The sequence below is a fragment of the Ammospiza nelsoni genome, chromosome 18, assembly GCF_027579445.1.
Source record: "Ammospiza nelsoni isolate bAmmNel1 chromosome 18, bAmmNel1.pri, whole genome shotgun sequence".
Lineage (NCBI taxonomy): Eukaryota > Metazoa > Chordata > Aves > Passeriformes > Passerellidae > Ammospiza > Ammospiza nelsoni.
In genome coordinates this window covers 5,316,688-5,344,456 of record NC_080650.1, presented here as the reverse complement: position 1 = coordinate 5,344,456, position 27,769 = coordinate 5,316,688, and the positions used below count along the sequence as shown (strand labels likewise).

The 27,769-nt window shown below is 44.6% G+C and overlaps 4 protein-coding genes across 7 annotated transcripts; 2 read left to right on the top strand and 2 right to left on the bottom strand.

Annotated features, from left to right (window-relative positions):
* Nucleotides 1–1,238: 1,238 nt before the first annotated feature.
* Nucleotides 1,239–4,283, top strand: XBP1 (X-box binding protein 1). Its single transcript, XM_059484838.1, is given in 6 exon segments — nucleotides 1,239–1,480; nucleotides 1,563–1,659; nucleotides 1,737–1,868; nucleotides 2,355–2,432; nucleotides 2,435–2,518; nucleotides 3,284–4,283. Coding segments are annotated over 6 exon segments (1,158 nt in total). The 5' UTR covers nucleotides 1,239–1,271; the 3' UTR covers nucleotides 3,842–4,283.
* A 1,745-nt stretch (nucleotides 4,284–6,028) lies between these two features.
* On the bottom strand, nucleotides 6,029–12,697 carry CCDC117 (coiled-coil domain containing 117). 3 transcript variants are annotated; one of them, XM_059484840.1, is made up of 6 exons: nucleotides 12,249–12,697; nucleotides 11,599–11,649; nucleotides 11,015–11,248; nucleotides 9,488–9,625; nucleotides 8,678–8,954; nucleotides 6,029–6,369 (listed from the first exon to the last, which is right to left on the bottom strand). In XM_059484840.1, exons 1-5 carry the CDS (start codon nucleotides 12,524–12,526, stop codon nucleotides 8,702–8,704), a joined length of 954 nt encoding a protein of 317 aa, XP_059340823.1. In that variant the 5' UTR covers nucleotides 12,527–12,697; the 3' UTR covers nucleotides 6,029–6,369; nucleotides 8,678–8,701. The 3 variants fall into 3 exon arrangements, with proteins under 3 accessions (XP_059340823.1, XP_059340822.1, XP_059340824.1); XM_059484839.1 differs by having other exon boundaries at nucleotides 6,029–8,954; XM_059484841.1 differs by lacking the exon at nucleotides 9,488–9,625 and having other exon boundaries at nucleotides 6,029–8,954.
* A 694-nt stretch (nucleotides 12,698–13,391) lies between these two features.
* LOC132081464 (solute carrier family 2, facilitated glucose transporter member 11-like) lies at nucleotides 13,392–22,983 on the top strand. The gene is made up of 12 exons (XM_059485215.1): nucleotides 13,392–13,430; nucleotides 14,793–14,891; nucleotides 16,420–16,580; nucleotides 17,230–17,354; nucleotides 17,584–17,713; nucleotides 18,206–18,354; nucleotides 19,193–19,380; nucleotides 19,883–19,993; nucleotides 20,104–20,205; nucleotides 20,740–20,815; nucleotides 21,223–21,350; nucleotides 22,245–22,983. Exons 1-12 carry the CDS (start codon nucleotides 13,413–13,415, stop codon nucleotides 22,461–22,463), a joined length of 1,506 nt encoding a protein of 501 aa, XP_059341198.1. The 5' UTR covers nucleotides 13,392–13,412; the 3' UTR covers nucleotides 22,464–22,983.
* Nucleotides 22,984–23,552: 569 nt separating this feature from the next.
* On the bottom strand, nucleotides 23,553–27,218 carry HSCB (HscB mitochondrial iron-sulfur cluster cochaperone). Of its 2 annotated transcripts, XM_059485216.1 has the most exons (6): nucleotides 27,009–27,218; nucleotides 26,846–26,942; nucleotides 26,374–26,463; nucleotides 25,764–25,905; nucleotides 24,835–24,882; nucleotides 23,553–23,710 (listed from the first exon to the last, which is right to left on the bottom strand). In XM_059485216.1, exons 1-6 carry the CDS (start codon nucleotides 27,206–27,208, stop codon nucleotides 23,619–23,621), a joined length of 669 nt encoding a protein of 222 aa, XP_059341199.1. In that variant the 5' UTR covers nucleotides 27,209–27,218; the 3' UTR covers nucleotides 23,553–23,618. The 2 variants fall into 2 exon arrangements, with proteins under 2 accessions (XP_059341199.1, XP_059341201.1); XM_059485218.1 differs by lacking the exon at nucleotides 26,374–26,463.
* Nucleotides 27,219–27,769: the final 551 nt, after the last annotated feature.

The window sequence follows — 27,769 nt, the reverse complement described above, 5'->3', positions numbered from 1 at the left end:
CAGTATCTCCAATGGCCAGTGTCTCAGGGGCTTAGCAGGACCCGAACAAACAATTTTTTGCACTCTGATTAAAAGGCTTATTGAAAAATTGCCATGTTTTTCACAAAGGTGTCAAAGTAGAAAGATGAACTTTCAGCCTTAGCTCAATGTCATGCTGCAGTGCGCAAGAAAAGAACAAACACAAGCTTACAAATGCAGTTTGTTCTCTGTATCATGAAAGCCTGGCAGAACTCCAGTGCTGGAGTAATGCCAAACCAGCACACCAGCATCTTTGATCTTCTAAAGCTCATGTTTTCCTTTAGTGTTTAACATCTCCACTAATTTAAAATCAATGTACAAATGGCTTTCAGAAATAGTTGTGAGCAGCCAAAGTCTCGACATTTCATAACTATTCAGGTCGTTGGCAACTGTCACAAGCGGAAACTTGGAAAGCTGCAGGGGCTGAGCTGCCGGGGGTTCAAACACCCTCGATGCCCTGAAAACTGTGCATTGTGGCCCGTAGGTTGCTGAACACCTGCATTCCCATGGGCAGAGCATTTCCAGGCTTTCTACCTGCAAACCTTCTGTCTGAACCCCAGATTTATCAGATCTAACATCAGCCCGTCAGGGCAGGGCGATTTCCTCCCTCAGACACCACATCAGTGCTCACTTCACTCCCACACAGCTCCGCTGCTCCTCAGGGGACAGCGGTGCGACTTCCCTGAGGATTTCTGCATGGCCTCCTGCAGTTCCACTCATCAGTCACTAACATCGCTGCCTTTTTAGTCTTCTTAGACTAAAAAGTTCATTCTTATGGCATCTGCTACAGCTCCATTCGTGGCACTTGTGTTCCTCAGGATTATGCTTGTGACTACTTGCGACAGACCGGCTCCGGGAAGGAGACCAGAGAGAGATTTCAGCTGGATCGCCACGCTAGGCCCAGCTCACTGCCTTTTCAAGGAATTTCAACTTTGGCCAGGGCCATCGCGGACACGGCCGGGATCCGGCCCGGGTTTGGCCCAGGTCCCCTCGGGCCCCTCCCGGCCCCGCTCCGCCCTCAGAGCCGCCCGCAAGCCCCGCCCCTCGCCAGCGCCTCACAGCCGCAGCCCCTTGTCTGATGCAATTCGCTTCCCCCCTTGCTCGCGACTTCGGGCCAATCACGAGCTCTTCCTGCCGTGACGTCACGCCTCGCAGCCAATGAGCGAGAGCCACGATGGTAGAAATCCGGGCGGGGCGGCGTGGGGCGCAGTCGGCCGCGCTGGTGACGCGAGCGGCGTGTCCGCTGTTCCGCCATGGCAGCGCTGCCCGGTGCCGCGGCCCCGCGGCTGCTCCTCATCCCTAGCAAAGCGGCCGAGGCTCCCGGCACCGCGGCTGCCCGGCATCTGTCCGTTGTCCTGCCGGCAGGAGCCGACCCCGGTCTCCCGGGGATGGAGACCGCGCAGCCGGCCCGCAAGCGGCAGCGGCTCACGCATCTGAGCCCGGAGGAGAAGGCACTGCGCAGGTGAGTGCGGGCAACGGTGGCGGGGCTGCGGCTCTGCTCGGTGGGGGTAAAGTCTCCCGCTGACGGCCGCTCTGCCCCGCAGGAAGCTGAAGAACCGCGTGGCGGCCCAGAGTGCCCGCGACAGGAAGAAGGCGCGAATGACAGAGCTGGAGCAGCAGGTGGTGGAGCTGGAGGAGGAGGTAAGGGGCTGCGGGAGATGCGGGGCTGGAGCAGGGGGAGCATGGGAGCGGCCTCCCTGCCTCACGGCTCTTTGCAGAACCAGAAGCTGCTGCGGGAGAACCAGCTCTTGCGGGAAAGGACGTGTGACCTCGCGAGGGAGAACCAGGAGCTCCGCTGCCGCCTGGGGTTGGATGCTCTGAAGACGGAGGAGGAGGGTGACGAGTTCCAGGTGAGCCGCCCGTGTCCGCCCCCGCCTTGGGCAGAGCTGCCCCGATCCCGGGGCACCCTCGGGACTGTGGGCAGGGATATGCGGGGAAGACCTTTGCCCTCCATGTGGAGGCTGTCCTGAAACTCTGAGTGCCGAGTGGGAAGGGGTAATGTGGGAGGTAGAAAGCTGACTAGTTCCAGGCTGGTTTAAGACAGTTTTCTCTGATTGTCTACCTCATAGGGATGAATAAAAACTGTAACAGTCATGTAGGTTTGTCTCAGATGTGGTGGTGAAGGTCAGGCTTTAATTTAAAAGTATCAAAATAAATGTGCAAGTGTAGGGAAGCTTTGGCTAACTTTGAAATTACCTTACCTTCACGTTCCTACAGAACAAGCAAATAGGGAATTTTGTGTTGGAAACCTTAGCAGAAGAATTATGATCTTGAAGATCATGTACTGTACTGCCTGCCAGAACACTTAAAATGACTGAGTTTTTGCCTTGGTACAGGTTGTGAAGGAATCCCAGGTGGATGAGATCAGATTGGTGACCGGGTCCGCTGAGTCCGCAGCACTCAGACTACGTGTTCCTCTGCAGCAGGTGCAGGCCCAGCAGTCACCATTTCTGATAGTTTCCACATGGATTCTGATGGCAGTGACTCTTCAGACTCTGAGGTGAGCATCCAGTCCTATACAAACTGTCCATGAAATTCAGAATTACTGTAGATTTAAGATTAGTGTTGTAATGTTTTGATGTTAAATCATTTGGTGGTTTCTGTTTATTCCAAATCTTGGAATGCCATACCTTTGCATCAGAACGGCTATGTCCAGTGAGTACAGGAATTCACATGAAAAAACCCAGTCCCCCACAGCTTTAGTCACGTGCAGGTCTGCCTGAGCCAGGTTTTGGTCCGTGCTTTGTGTAGCCAGCAGGCACTGTGTTGTTGGTACTTGATGGTACTTGATGTTGTTGGTACAAGATCTGAGGGAGTTTCTAGTAGTGGCTGTAAATCTCAAATGCATGTATAATTCCCTGGGGATTGTCAGTATCCTTGCAAAAAAAAGCTGTGGGCAAAGAATGACTGTGTCCTGGCCCTGGCAAAGAATGACAGATTGCCCAAAAGGGTGTGGAGTCTCCCTCACTGGAGACAGTTGAGAACCATCTGGTGCAATCCTGTGCCACGTGCTCTAAGATGACTCTGCTTGAGCAGGGAAATTAGACCAGATGTGACCTACTGTGGTCCCTTCCAACCTGGCCTATTCTGTGAATTTCTGCAAGATAGGTAACTGCTTTAACTGTGTATTTGATGATATTCTTGGTGGACCAGCTGTGATTGCATCACTGTATATTAACTTCCACATGGAGGTTAACAGATGCCACATTTGGTGTTTGGCTGTAACAGTAATAAACTGTCTTTCTAAAATTCTTTCATTTTGCAGTCTGATGTCCTCTTGGGCTTTCTGGACAGTCTGGACCCAGAGTTGTTTCTCAAATATGCTGATTCAGAGTCAACGTGCCTGGAAAAGCTGGATGAAGAGATCTCTGGAGAAACAAATTCCATACCAGCCGCCCTCTCTCCCTCTTTGGGGTCCCCATCAGCCAAGCTGGAAGCCATTAATGAACTCATAAGGTTTGATCACGTGTATACAAAACCCCTGGTAGTGGAGATTCCTGTTGAAGTGGCCAACCAAACCAATATGCAAGTGAAAATTGAGAAAGAAAATCTCTCTTCATCTGACGACAAGGCCATCCCTGAAGTCCCAGTGTCTGTGAAGAACGAACCTGTAGACAGCTTCATGCCTGAACTGGGCTTTTCTCATCTGCTTTCTTCTTGTCATAGCCTTGAGGCCTCAAGCTACCTGTTGGATGGCTGTAGTGACTCTGGGTATGAAGGATCCCTGTCTCCCTTCAGCGATACGTCGTCTCCGCTTGGCGCCGACCATGCGTGGGAGGACAGCTTTGCCAAGGAACTCTTTCCCCAGCTCATCAGTGTCTAACCTGTAGTGTTAACTCCCTGTCAACAACTGTCCTGTCCTGGCAGGAAATCTGCAATGCCCCTTTGGGGTGTGTGTGGGCAAAATCAAGCCCATTCAGAAAAGTGTTTCTCACCTTTACCATGCTAGTTGATGGTATGAAAAAGCCTGGGGTGTTCTGTCCTGCCCTGGCTCCCCCCAGTCAGTGTTGGCTTAGGAGAGAGGCAGGTTTGTTTCTCAACTTGCTCATTCTCTCTGAACCTGAAAATGTTTTGTTTTCCAGTTAAAATTTTAACACCAAAAACTAAACTGGGATATTCATGTATAGGCAACTGGGCTAGACCTTAATAGTTTCTAAGTCTTAAAGCTTCACTAAATGCTTGTTTTCCATTTGCTATGTAGAGTTGCTTTGTCCATTTAATATTTAACTATATTGGTGCAATTAAAATGCAGTGCAGCTCACTGACCCTGTTTTGCCTTAGAACTCACTGGGGAGGGGAGAGGATCTGGAGAATTTAAGTTCAGGTCCCTCAGTTTCTCATCCTGCCACAATATATTGGGGAGCACTGCTCATAAGGTGTCTGCAGCTGGGTGCTTCAGCAGTTCCCTTTTGGGGATGCTGGATGTGGTAGATGGGTTTGTATGAGGGCCAGAGCAAAACCTTCAGCCTCTGTGAGGCAGGCATGTGGCAGGAGCTTGAAGTGTGAATATTCAAAAGTCAGGGCAGTTGTGGCACCCTGGTGGCCAGTAATGCTGTCCAAAATTCTCCATCTGAGAGGAGGTGGGTGCACAGACATGGTATGAAAATGGTTGCAGGTTCTGTATTACCACAGGAAATCCTGAAGCATCAAATGGACTTGTCAGGAGCTCATTTCAAATACCACAGCAGGACTTCTCATTGTCCACATCCATTTGCTCCAGTATCCAGTATTTATCACAATATTTAAAAAAAACTTGGAGAGACAGAAGAAATTTTATACTGAAGATAAGAGAGTTGTTGCAGGTGTTGGCACAGCTGCTCTTGGTTTCAGTGCTATTTCATGTTTTGCATTCAGTTTTGGCAAAAATAACTTTGGGTGGGGAAGAAAGAAAACCAGAGATGTTTCAGTCAGTAACATTCAAGGTGACAGGACTGCTTTGGATTACAAGCTTGAGTAACCTAGTTTATAATGAAGGATTCCACCTGAATAGTGGGTAGAAGTACAGGCTGCAGCTGTGCAGTGCAACAAATTTAGATTGAAAATCCAAGTAGTCAGAAGAATAAATTGCTTTACTTTCACGATAGAAAATAGCAATGACTGCAATACTGCAATAGTATCCAATTGTTGCATGTCCAAAAAAAGCAGAAGTGAGGATTTGATCTGTAGCTTTGCAATACATTTTGTAAGCACCCTTTTATGAAGCCCCAGCTCTTTCTGGCAACCATGAACAAGCCATTTCAACATCTAAAAAATCCAAAGAAAATTGTTTTACATTCTCCTTTTCATCACAGTAGGACATGGGATGTGCTTAACATTTCAACCTCCTTAAGCACAGGAGACAGAAATGGTCAAGGATGTGGTCTTTACTCTTTGCACTGTTTTGCTTCCCCTTCTCAACAGCTCTATCCTGGCATGCTTTATCCTGGCTTACTGCAAACACTGGTGTTAATAGTTACTGAGACCTCTTCCACTAAAACCACAGAAGTAGTTCTTGTTTGGCATCTGGAAGCCTACTACCATGGAGAATCCTTATGTGCACTGGTATTTTCTACTAGAATCAAGTCCACTAAGATGGTACACAAAAAAAGCAAGTCTTACCTTCCAAGAAAATTACTAAAATATGAATTTAAAACTCTACTCAAACATTCCTTAACTTTAAAAATACCTAGCTTGCTTAGTTCTGAGTCATTTTATTCTGAAGTAAAATAAAAGATCTCAAAACACAAGCTATAGCAACATTAATTGGTATTCCTATTGCTTTGTCAGAGGTCTTTGGATCATGACAGACTTAAAATAACTTTTCCTTCCTGGCAGCTTCAGGTTTATTCTATTCTGCTGTTGCCTTCCCTTGTCCTGGTGAATATCGTGGAGGAAAAAAGGGGAATGCCTTTAACATAACATAGTTAAATTCAAATCTTCTTAAGCCAGAAGAGAACTTCACTGTCCAGCTGAAGGACTACACATGGACTCCCAAGGTTTTATCACTCTTACCAGGAATGAAACAGTCGTCTAAAAAATATTTTAGAAAATTTATTGAAAACTGACATACAAAGGGTGATTTGGTCCCAAGAGAAGACAGACCAGAATCAGATCTTTAATATTTCAAAATAATGTTTTTCCTAATACTGCATCGCCTTTGCCATCCTGTCTGTGAACAGCATTAATAAAAGTCTTTTAATGAAGACAACAACAAATGAAACTCACAAATACAGAAGTCTGTAAATGCCCACAGCTTGATCTCCCATCCAGTCACCCTCTCCAAGTGATTGCTGCAGCAAAGGTCTTGCTCAGTGCTCCTGTCACTTGGTTCCCACTCTTCCATCAATTTAAGCAACTCAACCCCTCTGTCTCCTATCACAAGGGCAGAAATGCATTGTGAAAAAATGAAAGCAAATGTTTTCTATCAAAGCAAACTTTTTAGACAATTTTTTTTCTCCATCTCATAGTCTTTGTCAACAGTGCACCACTCTGTTCTTGCTTTAGATGGCAGTAACAGGTCAGTGATGCCCTACTGGCATTGAATTAAGAGGAAAAACACCTCTGAAAGTCAACCTTTGGTACAAACCTAGCAGGAAAAAAAGTATGCTTAAAAGCCATCCACAACAAATTCTGCAAATCTGATATGCAATTTGGTGTTTTTAAGAGGAAAATAACTGCATCAATTGATGTACTTAGGCCTCCCAGATTTTTTTTTTGCATCTTCTGTTGCAGTTTCAGTGTTGCTGAGATGGTTTCATAACATTTTTGAAATTTTTATCCTTTTTTTTCCATTTATTTAGGATTCAGAGCTTTCACCTAAAATACTTTAATCCAGCAAGCTGAAAACCAGTCACTTACTTGGAGGCATCACATTTTCTACCTGCAGTGACTACAGCCTTCTCCAAACTGACTGCTTTATGTTCTGCTCAACCACTGGAGCACATCAGAGGCTGTAGGTTTTAAAAGATGTTCAGCAACTTAATAATACATAAGAAATTTTCCACAGTTCATGCAAAAGATTTATAGCAGACCCTGAAATGAAATTAGGCATTATAGCAAGATAGGCTGCACATGTTCTTCAATTTAATAAACCTTCCAGAATGGTACAGGTGTGCACTGGTTTCCAGAGTAATACCTACTCAAATGCTGGAGTGTTTTTAGTGAAACTCTAAAATGTTTTACCAAGAGACAGGAAATTTCAGACAACCTTCAACAAAAGCAGCAAGATAAACAGGGTTCAACAAACAGGTATGTTTTGAACAACCAGAAGGACTGCAAAAAGAGAAGGCTGATTTTAAGCTTTGAGCTATGGGTTATTCAACAGTGAAGAATATTATCACAAGGATTATCTTTTAGCTGTGCAGAGAAGAGTAGATTTTCTGCAGCTGCATTCCTGTGTACTTGCTCCTTTATGTTAGCAAGATGTCAAAACCAGATTGGGACATAGGACTCTGAACAGACCCTGTTACTTGGAAAGGATTTCTTATAAAAGCCTCAGTTCAGGTATCTCTGACAAAGCTCAAGGACTTAAGAACAAAAGATAAAACCCTTAAACAAGTTAGAAAACCTTAAGTATAACAAACTGCTGTGCACTGAGAAAAGGTACAAGCAATAGCTCATTGTGAGCTCCTTTCCTTGGCACCCTTGCAGGGTAGAAAATTCTTTTGGCAAACATCTGTATAAACAATGTGAGGCTATATTATTGGCACATACTGTGGCTTATATTTTATGTCTAGATTCTCTCAGGAAAAAGACAGGCACCTCCTTTACCTTACCACCAAAGCCATCAAAGGCTGGGACTTGGTACAGACCCAGCATTTGACCCTCCCATTGGCAGCAAGCACCATAATCCCTGTTAGCTGATTTACTTATCATGTTTACCCAAATCAATGGATGCCATTCATTTCAGCAGAAGTTACACTGTCCTAACTGACTTTCCAACCCCATGCATACAGAAAATCTCTGCACAATGTAAAATCTCTCTGCTGAGAACCACTTTGGGGAAGGGAACATCAAAAACCCACAAATAAAATTTAGAAGCCAATGAACCAAAGATGACTGAAGTCAGCAGGTATCCTGCAAGTTACAAGTGCTGGCTTTACTTTCTACAAAGCAAAAGACTTAAGCTCAGCTGTAATATTCCTTCCCTGGCACCCCGTGGACTGTGTAATTTCTACATCTGAGTTTACATAAAGTCCAAACAAATAAGATGGTGTGAAAAGCTGTATTACCAGAGGGACTGCTTTTCTATCCATGACTAGATTTGAAGATGTTTCTTCCTTTACATTTTGTAATTCAATTTAAACCAAATGGCCAAGAATAGTATGTGCACCAGTTTCAATGGCTCAGTAAGACAAAGGTGTGGCTTAAGCCACAGTTACATTCAATATTTGGATTTTATGCTTTACCAAGGGCAATTAAGAGGATATTTCACCACTAAGCAAGATGGAAAGCTACTTCCCTGTTCCAAAGGCCTCTGAATTACCTTTTCAGTAAAAATAAGAATATTTAACAGATTGGAACACAGAAATCTTAGGGTGTTTCCTGGCCACCCTATGATTGTGGTGTGCTTATGATTGTTAGTAAGAAAACAAAAAAAACAAATAATATAACTTCAGATTCACACATCAAACCAGAAAAAATAATCAAAAAACCTCAACAATAGGCATCAGAAGCTCACCACTTCCAGTCTAAAGTCTGGCATCTACAACTCCATTTCTTCTTCTGCACACCCAGATATTCCCAAACTAGCATATGGATCTGGAGACATGGCAGTCTGTTGTGATCCAGGGAACGTTTCAGTCTGTGGGTCAAAAGGAGCTCTTGGTATTGGCTGCTTAGCTTGACATACTTCTGTACTCTGCTGCTTGAAGTTCTTAACAGAAACAGACTTCAGTTTATCTGTCATAAATTCAGGAAGAGGTTTCCAAAGCACGAGTTCCATAGAAGGACGGCTCCTAGAAGGGATGGAGTTTCAGTAAATTTTAAGTTCTCCAAGCACAGCTATTAAATGCAGAAGACCTTCATCCTTTGAGCTAGCCTGGAACCATAGTCCAGAAAATAAACACCTTTTTCCCCCCCCTCTATTAAATTTCCTCTTCCCTATTCCCTAGTTCCCTTATTTCTAGTTCTAACCTTGTATTTCCTCTCCTTTTTTTGCACCAAACTTGACCACTGTTGGTCACACTTCAAGATCTCATTTTGGAAATTCATATACATAAACCCAAAACTGATACTGGTTCACTCCACAAATTTCAGTCTGTAGAAGACATGAGGAGTACAAAACACATACTTGATGACCACTACAGTCACACTTATTTCTTTTTTACATCAGGACAGTTTTTCCTCTTTGAACCACATGAATGGTCTGTTACACAATGCTGGCTGCATCATGCAGTAATCAAGGACATCTCCATAAACATGAAACGAGGTCTCTCTTTTCATTTGCACATGTTAGCTACATAGCACCATGATTTCCTCCAGAACTTACATAGATTCTATTATTTTCTTTGTCAGGACTTCACCAAAATCCCTCTTCATCCCTTTCTTAAGGGTATCTGACAGGATAAGAGTGGGCAGATTGCTAACATTTCCATCAGCATGAACTTCCTCATCTTCATCAATTATCCTAGGAATGGAGGGGGAAGAGGGAGATAAACACTATTGAGCATACTGTTATCAGGAACATCCACTGCAGACTACAGTCACATCTACGTGCTCTGCTCTGTGCACATCTCTGACCTGGGCTGGGCACCAGGAGCAGCAGGGCCATGCTAACATGAGTGAGTCTCTCTTGGGCTAAAACACCCTGAGAAGGACTCACAGAAGCCGCTCAAACAGTAATGCCACTCCTGGTACCTGAGCTAGCTTTGTTACCCCTGTGCTATCCCAGCAGTGTCAGTACAAACATACACTGAGAGAAAAAAATTAAATTCCCTCCAAGGGAAACTGAATGATTCAGTCACATTACACAGGTGAGTCTCAGCTATGCAGCTGCTTCACCTGCTCAGTTCCCCAAAACTGGAATTGAGAATTATTGCAAAGGTACTGGAGATACTGAAAATAATGCTTCACTTTTCACAACGCTGTGCCAATTCCTGAGATTAAATCAGCACAAATTGGTGAAGTGTTTAGAACAAATGGAAGCATCTCCTTTGTTTTTGGTTTTTGTTTCACAGAAAATTTAGCAGTGTAGCTGGGAAGAATAGGGAACAATCCTCCAAGAAGACCAAAGCAGACACAGACAGATAATAGAGACAGATTTCACTACTCTGATTTATCCATTAAAAAATAACAGTCTAACAGTACCTTGCTTCTCCTTATGCATCATCTATGGAATAATCTACAAAAAAATCTTGTTTTAAAATTTCTATAACTTTTGGCTTTTCTAATCATCTGCAGTGGTCATTTTAGATATTTTGGAATACCAGCTCACCTGCAATCACCTGATACATACACATGCCATTCCCAGAAATCTTTCAAGGACCAGAATGCACAGTAAATTTATTAAAACACTACAGCAGACTCTCTATAGCCACCCAATTGCCCACATGACACCATCAACAAGATGAATCTCAGCCTTATGTACAGAGAGACCTCTTTGGTTCATGCTACTCCCTCCACTTACAAATCCACATCTATTTTAAGTTTAAATCACAGAACAAGCTGCAGTTGGTTGAAAAAAAACTGAGCTAAAGCCTGAGCAGGTAAATGTTAGAATTTGAGCTTCTGGACACTCACAGAAGAGCATTAAACCCAATTATGGTATATTGGAGCTGCATAATGATTGTGACCAGGGTGTTATTTACTCAGCATCTCCTGCTCTAGCACCCAAAACTTCTGATCAGCCTGAAGAGTCACAGGACCACAGGCAGCCTAAAATTAAATAATTTTAACAGAAGGTTCACCTCAGACTTACAGCAGTGTTATCACACTGCTAAGTGCCAGATTTACCCCTGAATGCCCACCAAAAAAGGGAAAGCTCAGCAAAGCCAGGCTACTCAATCCCTGCATTTACCTGTCCTCAATTTCCTGAAGTTTCCTGCGAGCAACCTCGCATTGCTGTTCCCCCATTGTCTGATCCATTTCTTCACAGGGACTTTCTAACATGGCAGTTTCAGGACCGCTGCCACCAGACTGACTTGCTACCTCCCCAGCTGCCTGCTGACCTGCACAAAGAATCCATTCTTCAGTGCTGGGATTCAAAGGGCAATTTTTGGTTCCTGTCAGTCTCTTCTTCCGCACAGGACAGCTAGGAAACAAAGTAAGTTTACAACTGTCAAAAAAAGAAACGTGGCATTCTACAGGAACAAATGTAAAGTGCATCTCAGCAGCTTTGACATTCTGTGGCAAAGCAACCTCAACAAAGAAAATAAATCCACATTGCTCTTAGTAAAATGTGAGTACCTATTCAGGAAAATCAGTGCCACACAATTAATTAGGTAACAGAAATGGATCTGGGCTCATGTGCAATTCAAGGGAAGAGTTCCAAAGGGAAACAATGATAGATTTCCTTCCTGTTTGTATTGTAGGTGAGATGTGCTCAAACAAAACAAAAAGCAAATCAGGATTTTTCAGGCTATAAAAGACAAATTAATTTACCCTTCTGCCTCTTCTTCTAGCTTATGCTTCCTTCCACATCGCACAGAGACACTACAAAAGAAAAACAGTTACTTAGCTTCAAATTGTATCTTTTGGTTATACTGATAGTGTCAAACAATATTTTCCCCCTTTTAAAATTTCATCTGAGATCAATGGTGACAGTGTGTCACCAGCTGTGATGGGAATAAAAGTTTGGGACAACAAATAACCACTTTGTTACAAAGGAAGTCAAAGGCGGCTGTAATTGCTCAGTTCTCTGAACAGAATTCCATGCTAATTTCTTCATTTCTTCTCCTTTATATTATTTAGTTTTCCACAAGGGGCAAGACCAATTTTTTGGTCTAAAATTCAAATGCTTCAAGAAGCAATACATGACCCAGCTTATGTCTCTTAATACTCTATATGATGGGACATACTGAAAAAATACTAAAACAAATAAATGAATTTGAAAGTACGCAAATACGCTGGCTCTTGCCTTTTAAACGGTTCCCTCATCCCCCCCCAGCCAGCTTCAAGGTCCTTAACCGAGAACAAGACTATTTTCTAACCTCCTACCAGCGCAACACTGCTACAAGGAAACAAATCCCGAAGCAAAGCACCCGCCGCAGTTCCCCCCTGCCTGGGCCCTGCGGAACGGCTCCGGCACTTACTGGCTGCGGCTCCTGGTGAAGGAGCTCACCGGGGCCACCGTCAGCCCCTGGCTGTGGCTGCCGAGCGCGGCCAGCGAGGCCAGGTCGAAGCTGCTCTGCAGACAGAGGCCGGAGGGTCCGTCCACGCCGTCGTTTCCGATCCCTGCCATGACCATGCCGGGTGGCTGCAGACGGCCGTGGCCGCCGGCTAAGGGCTCCGGGGCAGCGGCCGGCGCTGTGGGGAGCTCCACGGCCGGGCCCGCCGGGATGCCCTGGAAGGATCTGCCTAGCGCTGCCATTTCCTGCTGCGGGGGGCAAAGCGCACATCAACGCCGCAATCCGCGCTGCGCCACACGCCGGCCCTGCCCGAGGCGCTCCCGCACGAAACCTCCTCCGCCCGCCGCGCTCACCCGGGCCGAGCCGGGCCCGCGGCTGCGGCCGCCGCTACAGCCCGGGTCCTTCCAGGCCTTTCGCCGCGATCCGATAAGGACCCGCGGGCACTGTGGGAGCTGTAGTCCCGGGCTCTGGGAGACCTCTGGGAGTTGTAGTCCCGAGTGCTGTGGGACCTGTGGGAGTTGTAGTCCTGGGTGCTGTGGGAGACGCGCTCTGAGAGCGGGCGGGCTCCCCGCCGCAGCCCGTGAGGGGGCGCCCACCGCGGGCTCTCCGCCGCCGTGGCCCGTGAGGGGAGCGCCGCGGTGTCCCCGAGGGTGCCCGAACAGCCCCTCTCTTGTCCGTGGCCCGTGAGGGAGCGCCCACCGCGGGCTCCTCGCCGTGGCCCGTGTGGGGGCGCCGCGGGCTCCCCGAGAATGTCCGAAAAGCCCCTCTCTTATCCGTGACCCGTGAGGGAGCGCCCACCGCGGGCTACCCGCCGTGGCCCGTGTGGGGGCGCCGTGGGCTCCCCGAGGATGTCCGAACAGCCCTTCTCTTGCCCGTGGCCCGTAACGGCACTGTGGGCTCCCCGAGGATGTCCCCGAACAGCCCCTCTCTTGCCCGTGGCCCGTGTGGGGGCGCCGTGGGCTCCCCGAGGATGTCCGAACAGCCCTTCTCTTGCCTGTGGCCGGACCTAATCCCCGCAGCGGGGCGGGCACGGTCCGGCAGCCAAATCCCGGTCAGCTGAGGAGCTCAGGCGGGCTCGGGGAGGTGGCGAGCGGAGCGGAGCTGAGCTCCGGGCGGCAGGAGGGAGGGATGGCGCCCCGGCACACGGTAACCGCCCGTCCTTGTCTTTGGTTGCGGGAGGCTGCGGGTTCTACGCGGGGTTAGAGAAGGACAGTGCATGTACACACTGTAAGAGGTGGGAAAGCTCCCTGAGGCTGCTGTGAGGCTTTATCGAAGTTGGACATCCCTGTCACAAAGTTCGGAACCTTTCAGGAGAGTCCCAACGGGCGGGGAGAAAAAAAACACAAAACCAATCAAACAAAACGACAACAAAAAGTAAAGCTATGTCTTAATACAGTAGTAACTTAAGTTCTTTGGCACTTTTTTTTTTTTTCTGTAACATAGTTTATTAAATTTTGCAAAGGAAATCTAATTTGGCCCATGCTCAGAATGGAGCACCAGCCCCTGCTCAGAGGGTCTAGCTCGCCCTGCAAGGTAAGCAGAACCATCCTGAAGGTGGATCCTGCAGAGGTTGTGGTTTTAGCAATGGTGTACAGATGTGAAATGTGCAAGAATTTTATGTTAGCATTTGAATAGAAATACATTAAGTGATTAGACTTGTAAGGTTTTGTGCTTTCCTTGGACACCTGGCTGTGTTCAAAAATGGAAGCTGCAAAAGCAGCTTTCTGATTCTGGTGTTTTACACTGAATACAAATAGAATTTTTTTTGTGTCATGTTTTCGGAATGAAGTGAACGCCCTTATAAACTGTCAGGAGCTCAGAACACATGAGGTGATTATCTGTGCTCTCTCCTAACTCCAATGTCAGACAGCATACCAATGTCACGAGCCCAGCTGATTTGGGCAGGAAGAATGAAAGATCTGTCACAATAAAACCTAAGTTATATGATGTATGTTCATTATTTTGTGTGTTTGTTTGTTTATTTTCTGTTCCTTCTAGATTCCTGGCTGTACCCATAAAACACCCAAAATAGGTTTACAGTACTTAGTTACTAAAAGGGTCTGAGTGTGCTGTGCCAGTATTTACCACATCAATTTTGGTGTTTTCTACCATACTCACTGCAGCCCTTACTTATAACTCTTAATTGCTTTGGTTGACATTCAGAGAAACACTTTTTATTCTTGGAAACTGTAAGGAAATGTTAATTGGATTTTACTTTAATAAGATCAATTTCAACTTGCAAATTTCAGGGAGGGAGGGAAGAAGGAAGTGTTGATGAATTATCTTTAGGAAGGACACAGCTCTGTCAGAATACAGTAAAATATCTGGAATAACTCAGCATTTCTGGGAACTGGACCAAGAATGAGAATGATGAAGAATAAGTCTACATACCTAACAATGAGAAATTCAGGGAATAGAAGTTTATTAAAAGAAATATGTACAGCCTTTATATATGGAGAAAGGGGAAATTTGATCACTGAAGTGTCTTGATTTTCTTTTGCTCCCCAGCTCCCCAGCTGGACATTGTTCCTGGCTGTTTGTGCTGTTGGAATTGGAGGCACCTTTCAGTATGGGTACAATGTCTCTATTATTAATGCACCCACTCAGGTAAAAGCTCATCTTTTATTCACTGGGCTGTTTCCTTTCTGAACTCTGCCAAAGCCAAATGTGCTTTTGCTGTGATCACAGAGGGAACTGAAGCAGTTCTTCCTCTCTTATGAAGGAATCTTTTTCATTTCCTAAGTGGTTTCATGTGCATTTGTTTGTGAGTACCCCCTGTCACAGCTATTCTGTGTCAGACTAAAGTGTTAATATGCCTTATAAATACCTTTATTATTAGAAGGATTAACTGAGTAAGTAATATATTTTTTTGATTACTAAAATAGCCCAGAACACTAAGGGTAGAATAGACCAGAACATTTGCAGTTGGAAGGGACCAACAATGACCATCTAGTCCAACTACCTGACCACTTCAGGGCTGACCAAAAATTGTGTTACTAACAGCAGTGTCCAAATGCCCTTGGAGGATTGACCACTTGTCTGGGAAGTCTGTTCTTCTGCTTGACCACCCTTTCTCTAGGATATCACCACTGTTTCTCCAAATATCAAGTTTGAACCTCCCCTGACACACCTTTGAGCCATTCCCATTCTTTCTGTCACAGGGAGAAAGCATAGTTATTATTTACAGGTGTCCATCACAAGGCATATTACTGAAAAAGATCTCCTTAGGGAATTAAAATGTTCCATCTGTAGTGGCTGAGTATCTTGTAAATATTTTCACTTGTTACTTGAGCATTCTTTGCTGTAGCCTCCAGGATTCTGCATATTTTGTGGATGACTCAAGGATCTGAGCAAATGTTCTTGTGAAAGTGGTGGGTATCAGTTTTTTGCCACCAGCTGATTTATTTGCTTGGGAAACTGTGAAGACTGAATTTGCTTCAACATTGTATACTTTTTACAAAATTTAAAAGGAGCTGTCTGTGAAAGAACAGGTCATATGCTGGGAACAGAGGGAGAGTCCAAGAAGTTTGTTCTTCTGTAGTCTTTGTTTGCAGGCAAGGAACAGGAGCCTCTGATTACAGATACATGCCAGTTCAAGTGTTTCTAAAGGCAAATTTTAGAAAACCAAGCATGTGGAATAACAGCCTCAAAGTTCTGACACATGAATACTCTAAGAAAGGTGGAGTATTATTGGAGCTGAAAAAGGGATTTTACTATGACTCTTTGGATTACACTGAGGCAGGGAGATTTAGACCAAGTGTCAGAATGAGTCCCCTGACAGTAAAATTTTTTAGGTTGCAAAGCCTCTGTGCTGTGAGAAGTTCCTAAAAACAGTAGGGCCAAGCATCCACCCTGTTCAGAAGGACCTCAGAGCTCTCTCATGGCAGTGCATGTCAGGGTTGTGTTTCTCCTCTGCTGCAGCACCTGAGGCAGGGCACAAAGCAGAGCTGCTCAGCAGCCTTTGAGGTGTGTGGGGAGTAGGAAACACAAAGTCTTCCTTGTGGTCAAGGAAAATTCTGCCAGTCAGCTGATATCTCTTAGAATTAACTCCCAGAATTGATTTTCAGGGTTGAGGTGCAAGTTATTTGTAGTGCTGTGTAAAATGCTACACATTCATCACTCTTTTCTCCTGCAGCATATACACAAGTTCCTAAATGAGACCTGGAGCAGTCGTTATCACAAGGAGCTAAATGCAGATTTGCTGACTTTTCTTTGGTCTGTCATTGCTTCCATCTTTTCCCTCGGAGGCCTCTGTGGAGCCCTGATTGGAGGCAGCATGGCCATACGCCTGGGCAGGTCAGTTGCAGCAGCAGGCATCAAAACATGTTTGCTTTTCCTACCTTCCCACTGGAATAGAAAGTAAATAAACGGGAAAAGAGTGGGAGAAAAGAGTATTTTTTTCACTTTAAAGCTGAGTTTTCTAGTAGAATTTTACAGTTTATTCCAATGTGGCTTTCAAGGATGAGCCCTGAATTCTGACCTTTGTCTTTGCATTACATTTACTGAAATCTGAGTAGGGGAATGCACACAGAGTGTGTTGGAAACATGAGTTTCCCCTGACACATTTGCAGCCCTTGTGCCAGTAAGGATGAGCTGCTTCATCTGTTGCACTTCATTTGTCTAAATGAAGAAACCCCACTCCTACCTTGTCAGGCGTTTCTGTCATATTTGTACATTATTCTTATGTTTAGACATTCTAAAAACATAAGCAGTTGTATCAGATATCTGGGTTTCCAGGGAATAGCATGTTTCTTCAGTATAAAGTCCATTTATCCCCCCACATTATCAGAAAAAGAAAACTGTTTAAAAACCCACATTATTACAGATTTCCATAATGTCTGGTTGAGACATCAGGAGTTTTTGTTTGTTTTAATCAGTTTTTGTTTTTTTCTGTGGTGTATCATTATTATTATTATTTTATTTTATTTTTCTTCCTCCTTTTTAGGAAAGGAGCTCTTTTGATGAATAATGTTATAGCAATACTAGCCTCCATTTTAATGGGGATCAGTTTTCCTACAGGATTGTTTGAGTTACTGATTGCTGGAAGGTTTTTGATTGGCATAAATTCAGGTGAATGATTTCTTATTCCTACTATCAATAAACTATGGTGAATGATAAATTATTGTTATTTCTGATCCTTTAGGTTTTTGATGAAAATATTCTGTAGTTTAGCTTGGAATCTGAAGGCAGCTAAATGAATAGGAAATTAATTAAGTCCCATTTTGCATGTGTTTTGCTTTAGCAACTCTTTGCAAAGCAATTTATATGATAGGAAAATTATTTTTCCATTTACTTGCAGGTGTTGGGCTCTGTGTGCAGCCTCTTTATATTGGGGAGTTTGCCCCAAAGCACCTCAGAGGTGGTTTGGCCATGGGGACTTCAATCTTTCTGACTGGGGGAATTCTGACAGGACAAATAATTGGTTTGAGGTAAGAAATATTTGAGGTTTTTTTTCCTGTTTTGTGTTATTCCTGTGTAAAGAATTCCAATTTCCTACAGCTCATTGCAGCACATTCCTTGTGCCATTGCAGCATTAGAATTCACACAAGGTCCTCCAGGAGAAGAAAATCTTGAGTCACCCTATTCCTACAACTGCCATCAGTGCTGTGTCCTCAGGGGAGTAGTGTCAGTTCAGATGGGTCACCAGATCAGCATCAGTAAAGCAGCCACATCTGAGCTGAATTCATGTTTTCTACCAGTTTCTTGCTGGAGACAGTGGATGTTGGAAAGGACTTGAGAGCAAAGGACTCACATTTCTGTATCACAGCACTAGCACTGTTTTTGTTCCCTGTGTGATCAGAAGTTGCTCAGGCCTTCATCCAGCTGGAACTTAGAAAGTTCCAAGAGCAGAGACTGCACTAAATAGTAACCAATAGCGAATTATTATATTTCTTTGCCTTCTTTTTCCACATTTCTCACAGAGAATTATTGGGTGGAGAAAAGCATTGGCCTCTGTTGCTATCCAGCAGCTGCATTCCAGCATTAGCCCAACTGTTATTCCTTCCATGGTTTCCTGAAAGTCCCAGATATCTTCTTATTGACAGAGGTGATGAGCTGAGCTGTGCCAAAGGTAATATCTGTACTTTTTGTTCTCCAGAAGGGTACAATGAATATATTGGGTTCCAGATTCTCCTTTTCTCTTTATCCACACAGCACAGTTGTATCCTAGTGCTTTTTGGCCCATGTTTTACCTCAAGAGAGCTTCTATGGAAGAAGCCATTGAGGAACTCAGGAACCCATAATGGGTTATGAACAAAACTTTTATTATCCTGTTTCAAATATAAGTTCATTGACTGAAGCTCCAAGCTGATTACTCTCAGTGGAAAGTTCATTATCAGGATCATCAAAACTCCTACTGTTGACCTTAAGAAGACCGATTGTCATTTGAGATATATTTAATCATGAAGGTTTTAGAGGAACTGATGCTGTATAGTCTTTAAGACCATTTGTAAAGATTTTAGTCTGGGATCCAAATGAATTCTGATTATATTTGCCTTAGGAGAAGAATTTTCTGTCTTTGCTCTAGCTCACTAACTGCATCATTGGCAACATTAAAGTCAGGGCCATAACAAAGGACTCAATATCTCCCTAGAATTTAAGCAAAACTAACCAAAATGGCAAGAGTGTCCTTTAAGGAAAAGACTATTTGAAGGTCTGAGGTTCAGATATAAAATATTTTGCCTGGTGAATATTTCAAGGCCAGATATTCCTCTAAAAAGAAGGAAAGAAATGCCACAGAATTCTCCAAATCCACCACAGCAAAAAAATGTTAAAAAACCAGCAAGGAACAAGCAAGTCACAAAGCAAATTTTTCCTATCCTAACAAAAGCCAGATCTTTATGAAAAGAGATTATTTCCCAGGAGCTGTGGTTAATAGATAAATGCAAATTATTTTTTTCTATTTGTAGCTTTGAAGCGATTTCATGGTTCCTCAGAGTACCGCAGGGAGCTGGAGGACATCCAGCGGGAATGCTTTGCCTTGGAGGGGGAGAAGCCCAGGAAGCCCTGGCAGTTGTTCACTGACCCTGCTGTGAGATGGCAGCTCATCACTGTCATCGTGATGACCATGGGCCAGCAGCTCAGTGGCATTAATGCTGTAAGAGTGAACAAACAGCTTAAATAATTATTTCATTTCCACCTGTTGTTCATCTATTTATTAACACAAAGAATCCACATAGAGAAGATCAGTGAAATGGGATAAGTGGGAAGGAATGTCCTTGCATTATTTTGGTGTTTCTCTTTAATTTTTTTTCTCATTTCTGTGTTTCTGGTGTGAAAACCTTTCTAAAGAATGACTTGATACTTCCTCTGAAAAATAAATAAAGGTGGATCAGTTTATCAAGTGTGCCTGGTTTCAGAATATAAAACATATTCAGTAAGTTGAATAATCCTCTTGGCTTTTATGATAGCAATATGTTTACTTAGACGTTAATTTAACAGATTGTAATTGCTGCTTATGTTGAATTAGTAACTCACAACATAAAATACACTGATCTATATGTTTAGTATGAACATGACTTTGTTTCCAGACAATGTTTTAAATACCAGAAAAATCTCATTGTTTGTTTTTGGTGTTTTTTTTTTTTTTCCTGTTGTAGATTTATTTCTATGCAACTTACGTTTTTGAACAAGCTGGGATCGTGGCAGAAAAAATCCCGTATGTGACACTTGGCACTGGAGTTTGTGAGTGTCTCACAGCCCTCTCCTGTGTAAGGAGCAGTTTGTTCTACCTCCCAGTACAAACAGTAATGATTCTTCTTGACGAATATTGGTAAAAATGAGATCAGTATATTAACAGAAGGTTGTATCTTGTCCACAGGGTTTGCTGATAGACTATGTGGGAAGAAGATGCCTTATCATTGGGGGTTATCTCCTCATGACTCTCTGGTGCACTGTTCTGACCTTCTCTCTGACTTACCAGGTGCAAAGGACTCGTTCCTGTTACCCAGTGTGACTGAGGGGTGGAAAGGGCACGTGGTGACTCAGTAAGGGGGAATGGGTTTAAACTGAGAGTGGGGTTAGATTAGGCATCAGGAAGAAATTCTTCCCTGTGAGGGTGCTGAGGTCCTGGCACAGGGTGCCCAGAGAAGCTGTGGCTGCCCCATCCCTGGAAGTGTCCAAGGCCAGGTTGGATGGAGCTTGGAGCAACCTGGGATAGTGGAAGGTGTCCCTGCACATGGCCAGGGGTGGGATGGGATGAGCTTTAAAGCCCCCTTCCAGCCCAGCCCACACTATGACTACAGAATTCTATTATATGATTTAGTAAAAATCATTGAATGAACACTATTTAATTTCTCTGAAGCAGAACTGTTAAATAAATTAGCTGTAAAAGAGTCGTGAAAGACTGCTGGTCTTAATTGAAATAAAATACAGAAGGAAACATAACTGTTAAGCCAGACTTTAAAACTGGATTATCAAAATCTGAACTAAACCTTCTCATTGTCTTCTGTTTCAGGAGCTGTACTCCTGGGTGCCTTACATGAGCATGATGTGTGTGTTTGCCTTCATCTTGAGCTTTGGGCTGGGCCCAGGTACTGCACAGGAACGTGTGTGAGTGGGGAAGGTCTGGGGGGGCCGGGGTGTCACACAGCCCAGAGGCCTCTGCAGAACCCAAGTGAGGCCATCCTGTAGCCCAGAGCTGAGGCTTACCATGCATGAGTCTGGGGGAGCTACATGTGAGGGAGGGCTTAGTTCTGCCCTTCAGAGCACAGGGGTTCCACACTTGTCAGAAAAGGCCTGCTCCCTGAGCAGTGCTGCTGAAATTAGGGGCTGTGTCTTAGTGGGAAACTTCCTGCAAGGGCAGCAGCCTCAGAATTATGCTGTGAGGAATTATAATAGATCAGCTGATGGCATATTCAAAAGCAATCAATCTTTTGAAGCTTTGGAAGTACCTCAGATGGACATTTAGCACAATTCTCTGTTTCTGAACCATCCCCAGGTGGCATAACAAACACCCTGACAGCTGAGTTATTTGTGCAGTCCTCACGTCCTGCTGCCTACATGATTGCAGGCACTGTGAGCTGGATTAGTTTCTTCACAGTTGGGATGCTCTTCCCCTTCATAGTGGTGAGTATGAACAGCACAATTTCCATTGCACCTGCTCCCAGCTTCCATCCCATTGCTTGTATTGCATTATATACACTTGTATATGTAACTGACACTTGACCAGGATGCACACTGGCCCTCAAATGAGTTTAACTAGATTCAGTCCCTCTTAAAAGTATTTTTTACACATTAAAAACCCCAATATAACACGATAAATTAAAAGGAATGCACCGGAGGACATTGCTTATGTTCAGATGAAAAAAATCAGAAGGTAGCAAAAAGAGAAAAACTTAATCAGATACTGAGATTTACACAAAACATTTTTTAATAGTGCCTTGTGCTTTCATGGCAAAGTAACGTTCAGGTGGCACCTGTGGCAAATAAGTCACATCCCTGAGAATTTGCTGAACTGACAGAGTTCTGTAAGCAGATTATTAGGAAAGGCAAGACAGGCTTTCATCTCCAGCTTTGTATTTTTAGTTTTAGCACATGTTCTTGACAAAATGTGCAGGAACAGCATGAATCTGGGTATCTGGATCTGCCTGTCCTTCCTTCATGGTTTAGCTCTGCTTCTCAGTAAGACAGTTGGTTTTTTGTAATGCACAGCATTGAAAACATTAACATTTACAGAAATCTAAATTACATATTATTTAAACTATGTGACAGATAGTAGCAAATGCTGACTTTTAGATTGAGACATTTGTTTAAATGGTTTATCTTATTTTTAAAATAAAAGTCTATTGCACAGCCCTTGACAGTCTTATGTAAAAAGTTACAGGTAAAGATTAGGTAGAACGACTCCTTTTAGAAAAACATCTGAGCAGCAATGTTAAGTGTAAATGGAAACAAAAAGCTTATTTTCTCAAACCTACTATTATTACACTTGAAATATGTTGCAATCACATTTATTTTCAGAATGGACTGAAGCAGTATTGTTTTGTGGTGTTCTTACTGGAGTGCTTCTTTGTTGCTGCCTTCATCTTCCTCATAATTCCTGAGACAAAAAACAAATCTTTTCTGGAAATCAAAAAGGAATTTAACAAGCTTAATTTTGGAAGAAATGCCAGGAAAAAGGAAACGGAACTTTATGAAAGAAGACAACTCCAAGATGAATTTTTAAAGGTTTCTGCATAATTTCACAAATGCAACAACTTCAGTGAGAATTATGAACCTTGTAATACATGATCAATGGCTTATTAAATCTTCCTGTGTATTTAGAGGAAGTGTAACTAAAGGCAAGTTACCACTGCTGTTAAAACACGTATTGCTGAAATACCATTGACAACTTATTGTATTATCCACAGAAAACTTGATCTTTAGCTGTAACCTGGTGCTGTAGGGATGCAGAAATGCCAGGGAGGATGTTCAGTGAGCCCCTCTGGCAGATTTCTGCAGAGAATTCAGCAACTCTTCTTGCATTTCAAAGCCCTGTGTTCAGCTTGGGTCACTGGGCACATCCAAATGCTTTGCTGAGTGTAATATTCTGAGTTCTTGTTAAAACCCATACAAGAACTGATAGCTGATATTTGAAATATTCCAGTTTATGTAGAAATAGTGGTATTTAGTTTGTTTTCCAGTTATGTAACTTTGAAAGCCTTAAAGACATTCCTCATCCAGTCCTACTACTGTACTGTGCAATGAAAGTACAGCATTCTGATCACTGGTATTTGTAATAAAAACTTTTATCCTGATAAAAGACTGCCTGGGGTTTCAATTTGGTTTATGTTTTCCCCTAACCTAGCATCTTAACATTTTAAACTATGCAACAGGGTAAAGCTTCTTCTAGTTTTGGAGGTTAGTTCCCATCAGACTGAGATCTACATACCCAAAAGCATGAAGTAGCAGAGAGGACAGATGACAGGAATTAAATACTTTTTACCTTTAAATTCCAGGAGACATGCTGAATGAGCCTTCTGCCCCCTCTCCAGTATTTTTTCATGGACTCTTTTTCAACTTAAAATAAATTCTTCACACGTTAGGAAGTAAGAAATCTCATATCTGGAGTTTGTTTGTGTGCCTCTCTGATATTTGTTTCCACACCTGCCACTACCAGGACAGTGGCTGACCTTACCCAGTGCAACTTTTCCTGGCTGTAAGCATTTCCAAATGCCATTTGTTACCCAAGTGCTGCAGCAAGCATGGGATTTCTTTTCTATTTATTTTCCTCCTCTCAGAATTAAAGCTTTTAATGGAAGTACAGGAAACAAACACCCTTGGGTCTGATTTTGCTAATAGAACCATTTGTTTAATTGAAAATAACACTAACTCTGAATAGCTAACAAGGCAACATCAGGAAGGGATCTTCTTGGCCTTTAGTTTATCTTCTAAGTTGGCAAAATATTTCATTTTTCCTAGCAGCTTCTTGGCCTCTTGCAGATCATCTGAAATGAAATAAAACATTACTGGTTTACAGAGGGAGAGGTGAATTTGCATTTTCAAAATCATCTCAAGATTTCAGTGACAGCACCTGTTTTAGTAGCAAGAGTTGTGACCTGCAAGGACTCAGACTCCACTAAAACCATGCTGCCTATTGTTTTAACCTCAGATGGTTTGGGAACATTTCAAATGTTCCACAAAACCTGTAACAATGAACAATTTGGAAAAGAAATGTGGATGAATGCCCTTTAATGACTCTACCCACCAGGCAAGACAAATGTTTTTGCTTGAAATGTGTATAAATAGACCAACTGACATAACTGAAAAATGCAAATAGGAGGAGTCTGGTCTGGATAGTGCCAATTCCAAAACTGATGTTGAAACAATTTCTGCTCAGGGGGAGGGTGGTTTATGACCTCCAGACAAAGGCAACACAGTCCTTCTCATGGCACAGAGTAACAGAATGTAATTCCTCATGGGCAGGGACAGCCAGCACCACTAGGATATTTACAGTTACACACACCCCGACCAAAGTGCAGCATTCTGGACCTGGCACACAAACACAAAGTTTTTTTCCCAGCTTCAGAAGCTCAGGAATGGTTCAAGCCTGTGCCTATCCACTGGCTGTAGAATGAAGTGATGTTGATTACTGCACAGGAAGTCCCAAATGTTGTGCTGAACAGGCCTTTACTTGCCACACAGCAGCTGTGGCTTTCACTGCAAAGAAAGCACTCACTGCTCTGCTGCAGCTCCAGGACTGCAGAACAACTTCGCCCAAATTCAAGTGTCAAACCTCAGGACATGTCTAAGATCACATCTGTCCTTCCCAGCATTCTGGGAAACACACCAACAATTTCCCAGCATCCACATTCCCACTGAAAATTGTTATTTAGATGCAAGATGAATGGAACTTTTGTACTGGACTTTGCTTTTAATGTGAGGTCCTGAATTTCCCAAATCAGCAGGAATGTCAGTTTAGAAGTACTTATTCTAAATACCTAACAAAGAACCCTTGTCAATGCAGTATTTCTATTCCATATCTCAGGAAATATTTGCCAGTAAGAGATTGTGGAGTTTTAAGCATTTGACAGGTATGTATGGCAGCTAAAAACTTCATAAAATCAGGTACCTCTTTCAAAAGCTGCAGTCACCTCTCTGGTCAGTTCTTCTTGTTTAACTGCAAAACAAATTATTTCATTTACTTTTTGTCATACTTAGGATATTTGATACCACTGCATTCTAACTGCCTGTGGTGGGAAAGCTCATTACTACTTTCAGCCTTTGGGAGCCAAGTGAGTTTTTCATTATACTGCTGTCAACGTTGTTTTAATTATAATTTCAAACATGTATTTTTTTATTTAAACAGGTATACTGACAGCAATTCCAATGCACATCAATGGTCACTAATTTCCCAGCAATCTAACTTATTTTTGGTGTATCAGTTTATCCTGCTACAGTTAACTTTCTCCTGTGCTACTCAGTTTTTATTCTAGTTATTGTAATTGCTTTTAGCACATAGCTGTTAGTGAAAAGAATTAAATATATCAGTGAACCAAATGTTTTTGGTATCACAAACAATATAAAAAGAAAGTTGCTTGTGTGAGGAGAAGAACCACTTAATATAATGGCTGCCAGATGAAGAAGGTGAAAGAACTACAATGCCTTTATAAATAACATTATTTAGTGTGGTCAGACAAGCATTTTTTCAACTTAATTCTGACAGGTTTTTTTTTTTTTTGAACAATTGACTAACCCTCACCTGATGAAGGTTGAGTAAATTCCTTTTTATTGTCTATATATATTTATTTTGACGTCAGAATAGGTTCTCTTATGCAAATGTTCTCAAGACAGATTTGATGTTTAGGTGCATAAATAGGTAAAGACAACATTGGAAAAGAGGGGAACAGGGCAGAAGATCCTGCAGTGAGTCAATTCCAGACTAACACAAATTGAAGACATTACAAGAAATATACCAAGACGGTTTAAAGCTTTCAGACTGATGTATTACACAAGATTCAGTTCATTAATTCTGTACAAATTCCTCAAGTCATAACCTACCTTTAATGGAGGTTTCAACTTCTTCGAGGTCCTTGTTTTTGGACTCTGCTAATTTCTCATTAATTTCCATGACTTCCATAAGGAACGCTGAGTCTGCATCACAGTCTGTCTCTTTTGCTGGCTCCACTCCATTCAGCTCCAGCTGGCAGAGGAAATGGGAATTTGAAAATAAATATTCCCACATCCATTCCTATGGAAATGATTTTCTTTAACATTAAGTCTCTTAGTGGGGCATACTCAGATATTCGATAAACCTACAGGGCACTGAGTCAGTCTGAAAATTAACTCCATACATAGGCTGATCATAAACCAAAAAAAAAAAACATAAAAAAGGCTGCCATGGGCCAGACTGAAATTCTGAATGAGCAGCCATGGCCAAACACCACGTGTGATGTGAAATTACTGTAAGATGAGTAGTAAATGAGATAATATGCTGATTAAATTTTGGACAAACTTGGTTCTGGTCTCCCTTCTATCTCTGGTGATCCTCTTCAGGGGAATTAGCGGGAATTAGCACAAATTAGCACATTAAGGACTGAATGGAGGGTGGGATCCCTACCAGCCCCCAGGGTTAGTTACAGAACACTGCAATTCCTAACGGGGACCTTACTAGATAGAGGCCTCGGCTCAGAGGGTTCAGCAGAGTCTGGTAGGCCTTGTTGATCAGGGAAGAGTGTTGCTCAGAGTAGTGCTGCTCTTTCTGCAAATGGATGGCAAATAATTGGAAGCTAATTACAAGTGGCGAAACACACTTTGTTACATGCGGAACAGCAGCGTCCCCACAGTGTCCGTGTGTGAAACGGAGAAGGCTCCGTGCGCCTGGCGGCTGTGGCACTGCGCTAAGGCATCACGAACCGCAGCGGCCCCGCATCGTCCGCTCCTCCGCAAATCCACGGCAGAGCCTCTCTGAGCACCGAAACACAAACACAGGCGGAGCCCCTCACTCCCCGAGCGGGAGAGACGTGGGGACTCCACACTGCGACCCCGCCACGCAGCCGAAGGCTAAAGGCGAGTTCGTCCGGCGCTCACCGAGCCCCGCGGGCCCCTCCCGGCCCGGCTCTCCCGCCCGGCCCGGGGCTCACCGGCGGCCTCTTGCCGAAGCGGTCGGGGTGCACGGCGCGCTGCAGGCTCCGGAACCGCCGCTGCAGCTGCCCCGGGTCGACGCGGAAGGAGCGGTCGCTGTAGGACACAGGGCGGGTGAGACCCGCGGCCGGCCGGGCTCGCGGCCGCCCCGCCCACACTCACCAGTCCATCAGGCGGAAAAGGTCAGGCCGCGGCGCCGGCGGCTGCAGAGCCTGGCAGCCTGGGCAGAAGTGGGGCGGCCCATCGCTGCTGGGGAGCGGAGCGCCGCAGCTCCAGCACGACGGCCCCGGGGCGCGGCCCAGCGCGGCCCCGCGGAGCGCCAGGCGCGCCCACCCGAGCCGCGCCTGCAGCGCCGCCAGCATCGCGGCCCGCTCCCGGCGGCCCCCGCGCGGGCCGCCCGCTCATTGGCTGCGCCCGGGGCGCGCGCGCGGCGCGCGCGGCGGCCCCGGCCCGACGGCGCGAGCTCCGCGAGCCCCGCGAGCCGTGAGTTCGGGCCCCGCTCCGGCCCCGCCCCGCGCTCCTCTCCCGGCCCGGCGCCGCCGCGGGCTGCGAGCCCCGCTTCTCCCGGGACACACACGCCGGCCACGCGGTGCCGCAGTGCTCAGTGGGGGCGGCGGGGCCGCTGGTGCCGGTGTCGGTCCAGGGCAGCAGAGCTCCGGAGGGCAGAGCCGCACGGTGCGAGGCGGCTGCTGGGGCACGGCCCCGCAGTGTGAGCGTTCAGAGGGAGGATCAGCTTGGACACGAGGGAAGGCGCCGGTATGGAAAGGGCTGCACGGGTCAGAGGTGGGGTCGCCATCCCTGGAGGGTCCCGCAGCCGTGTGGCAGCAGGGGACACGGCACGGTGGCTTTGGCAGTGCGGTGGCACTCGATGGCCTCTGTGCTTCCCAGCCCCAATGGCTCCGTGGGTCTGTTCCGTCTGCGGG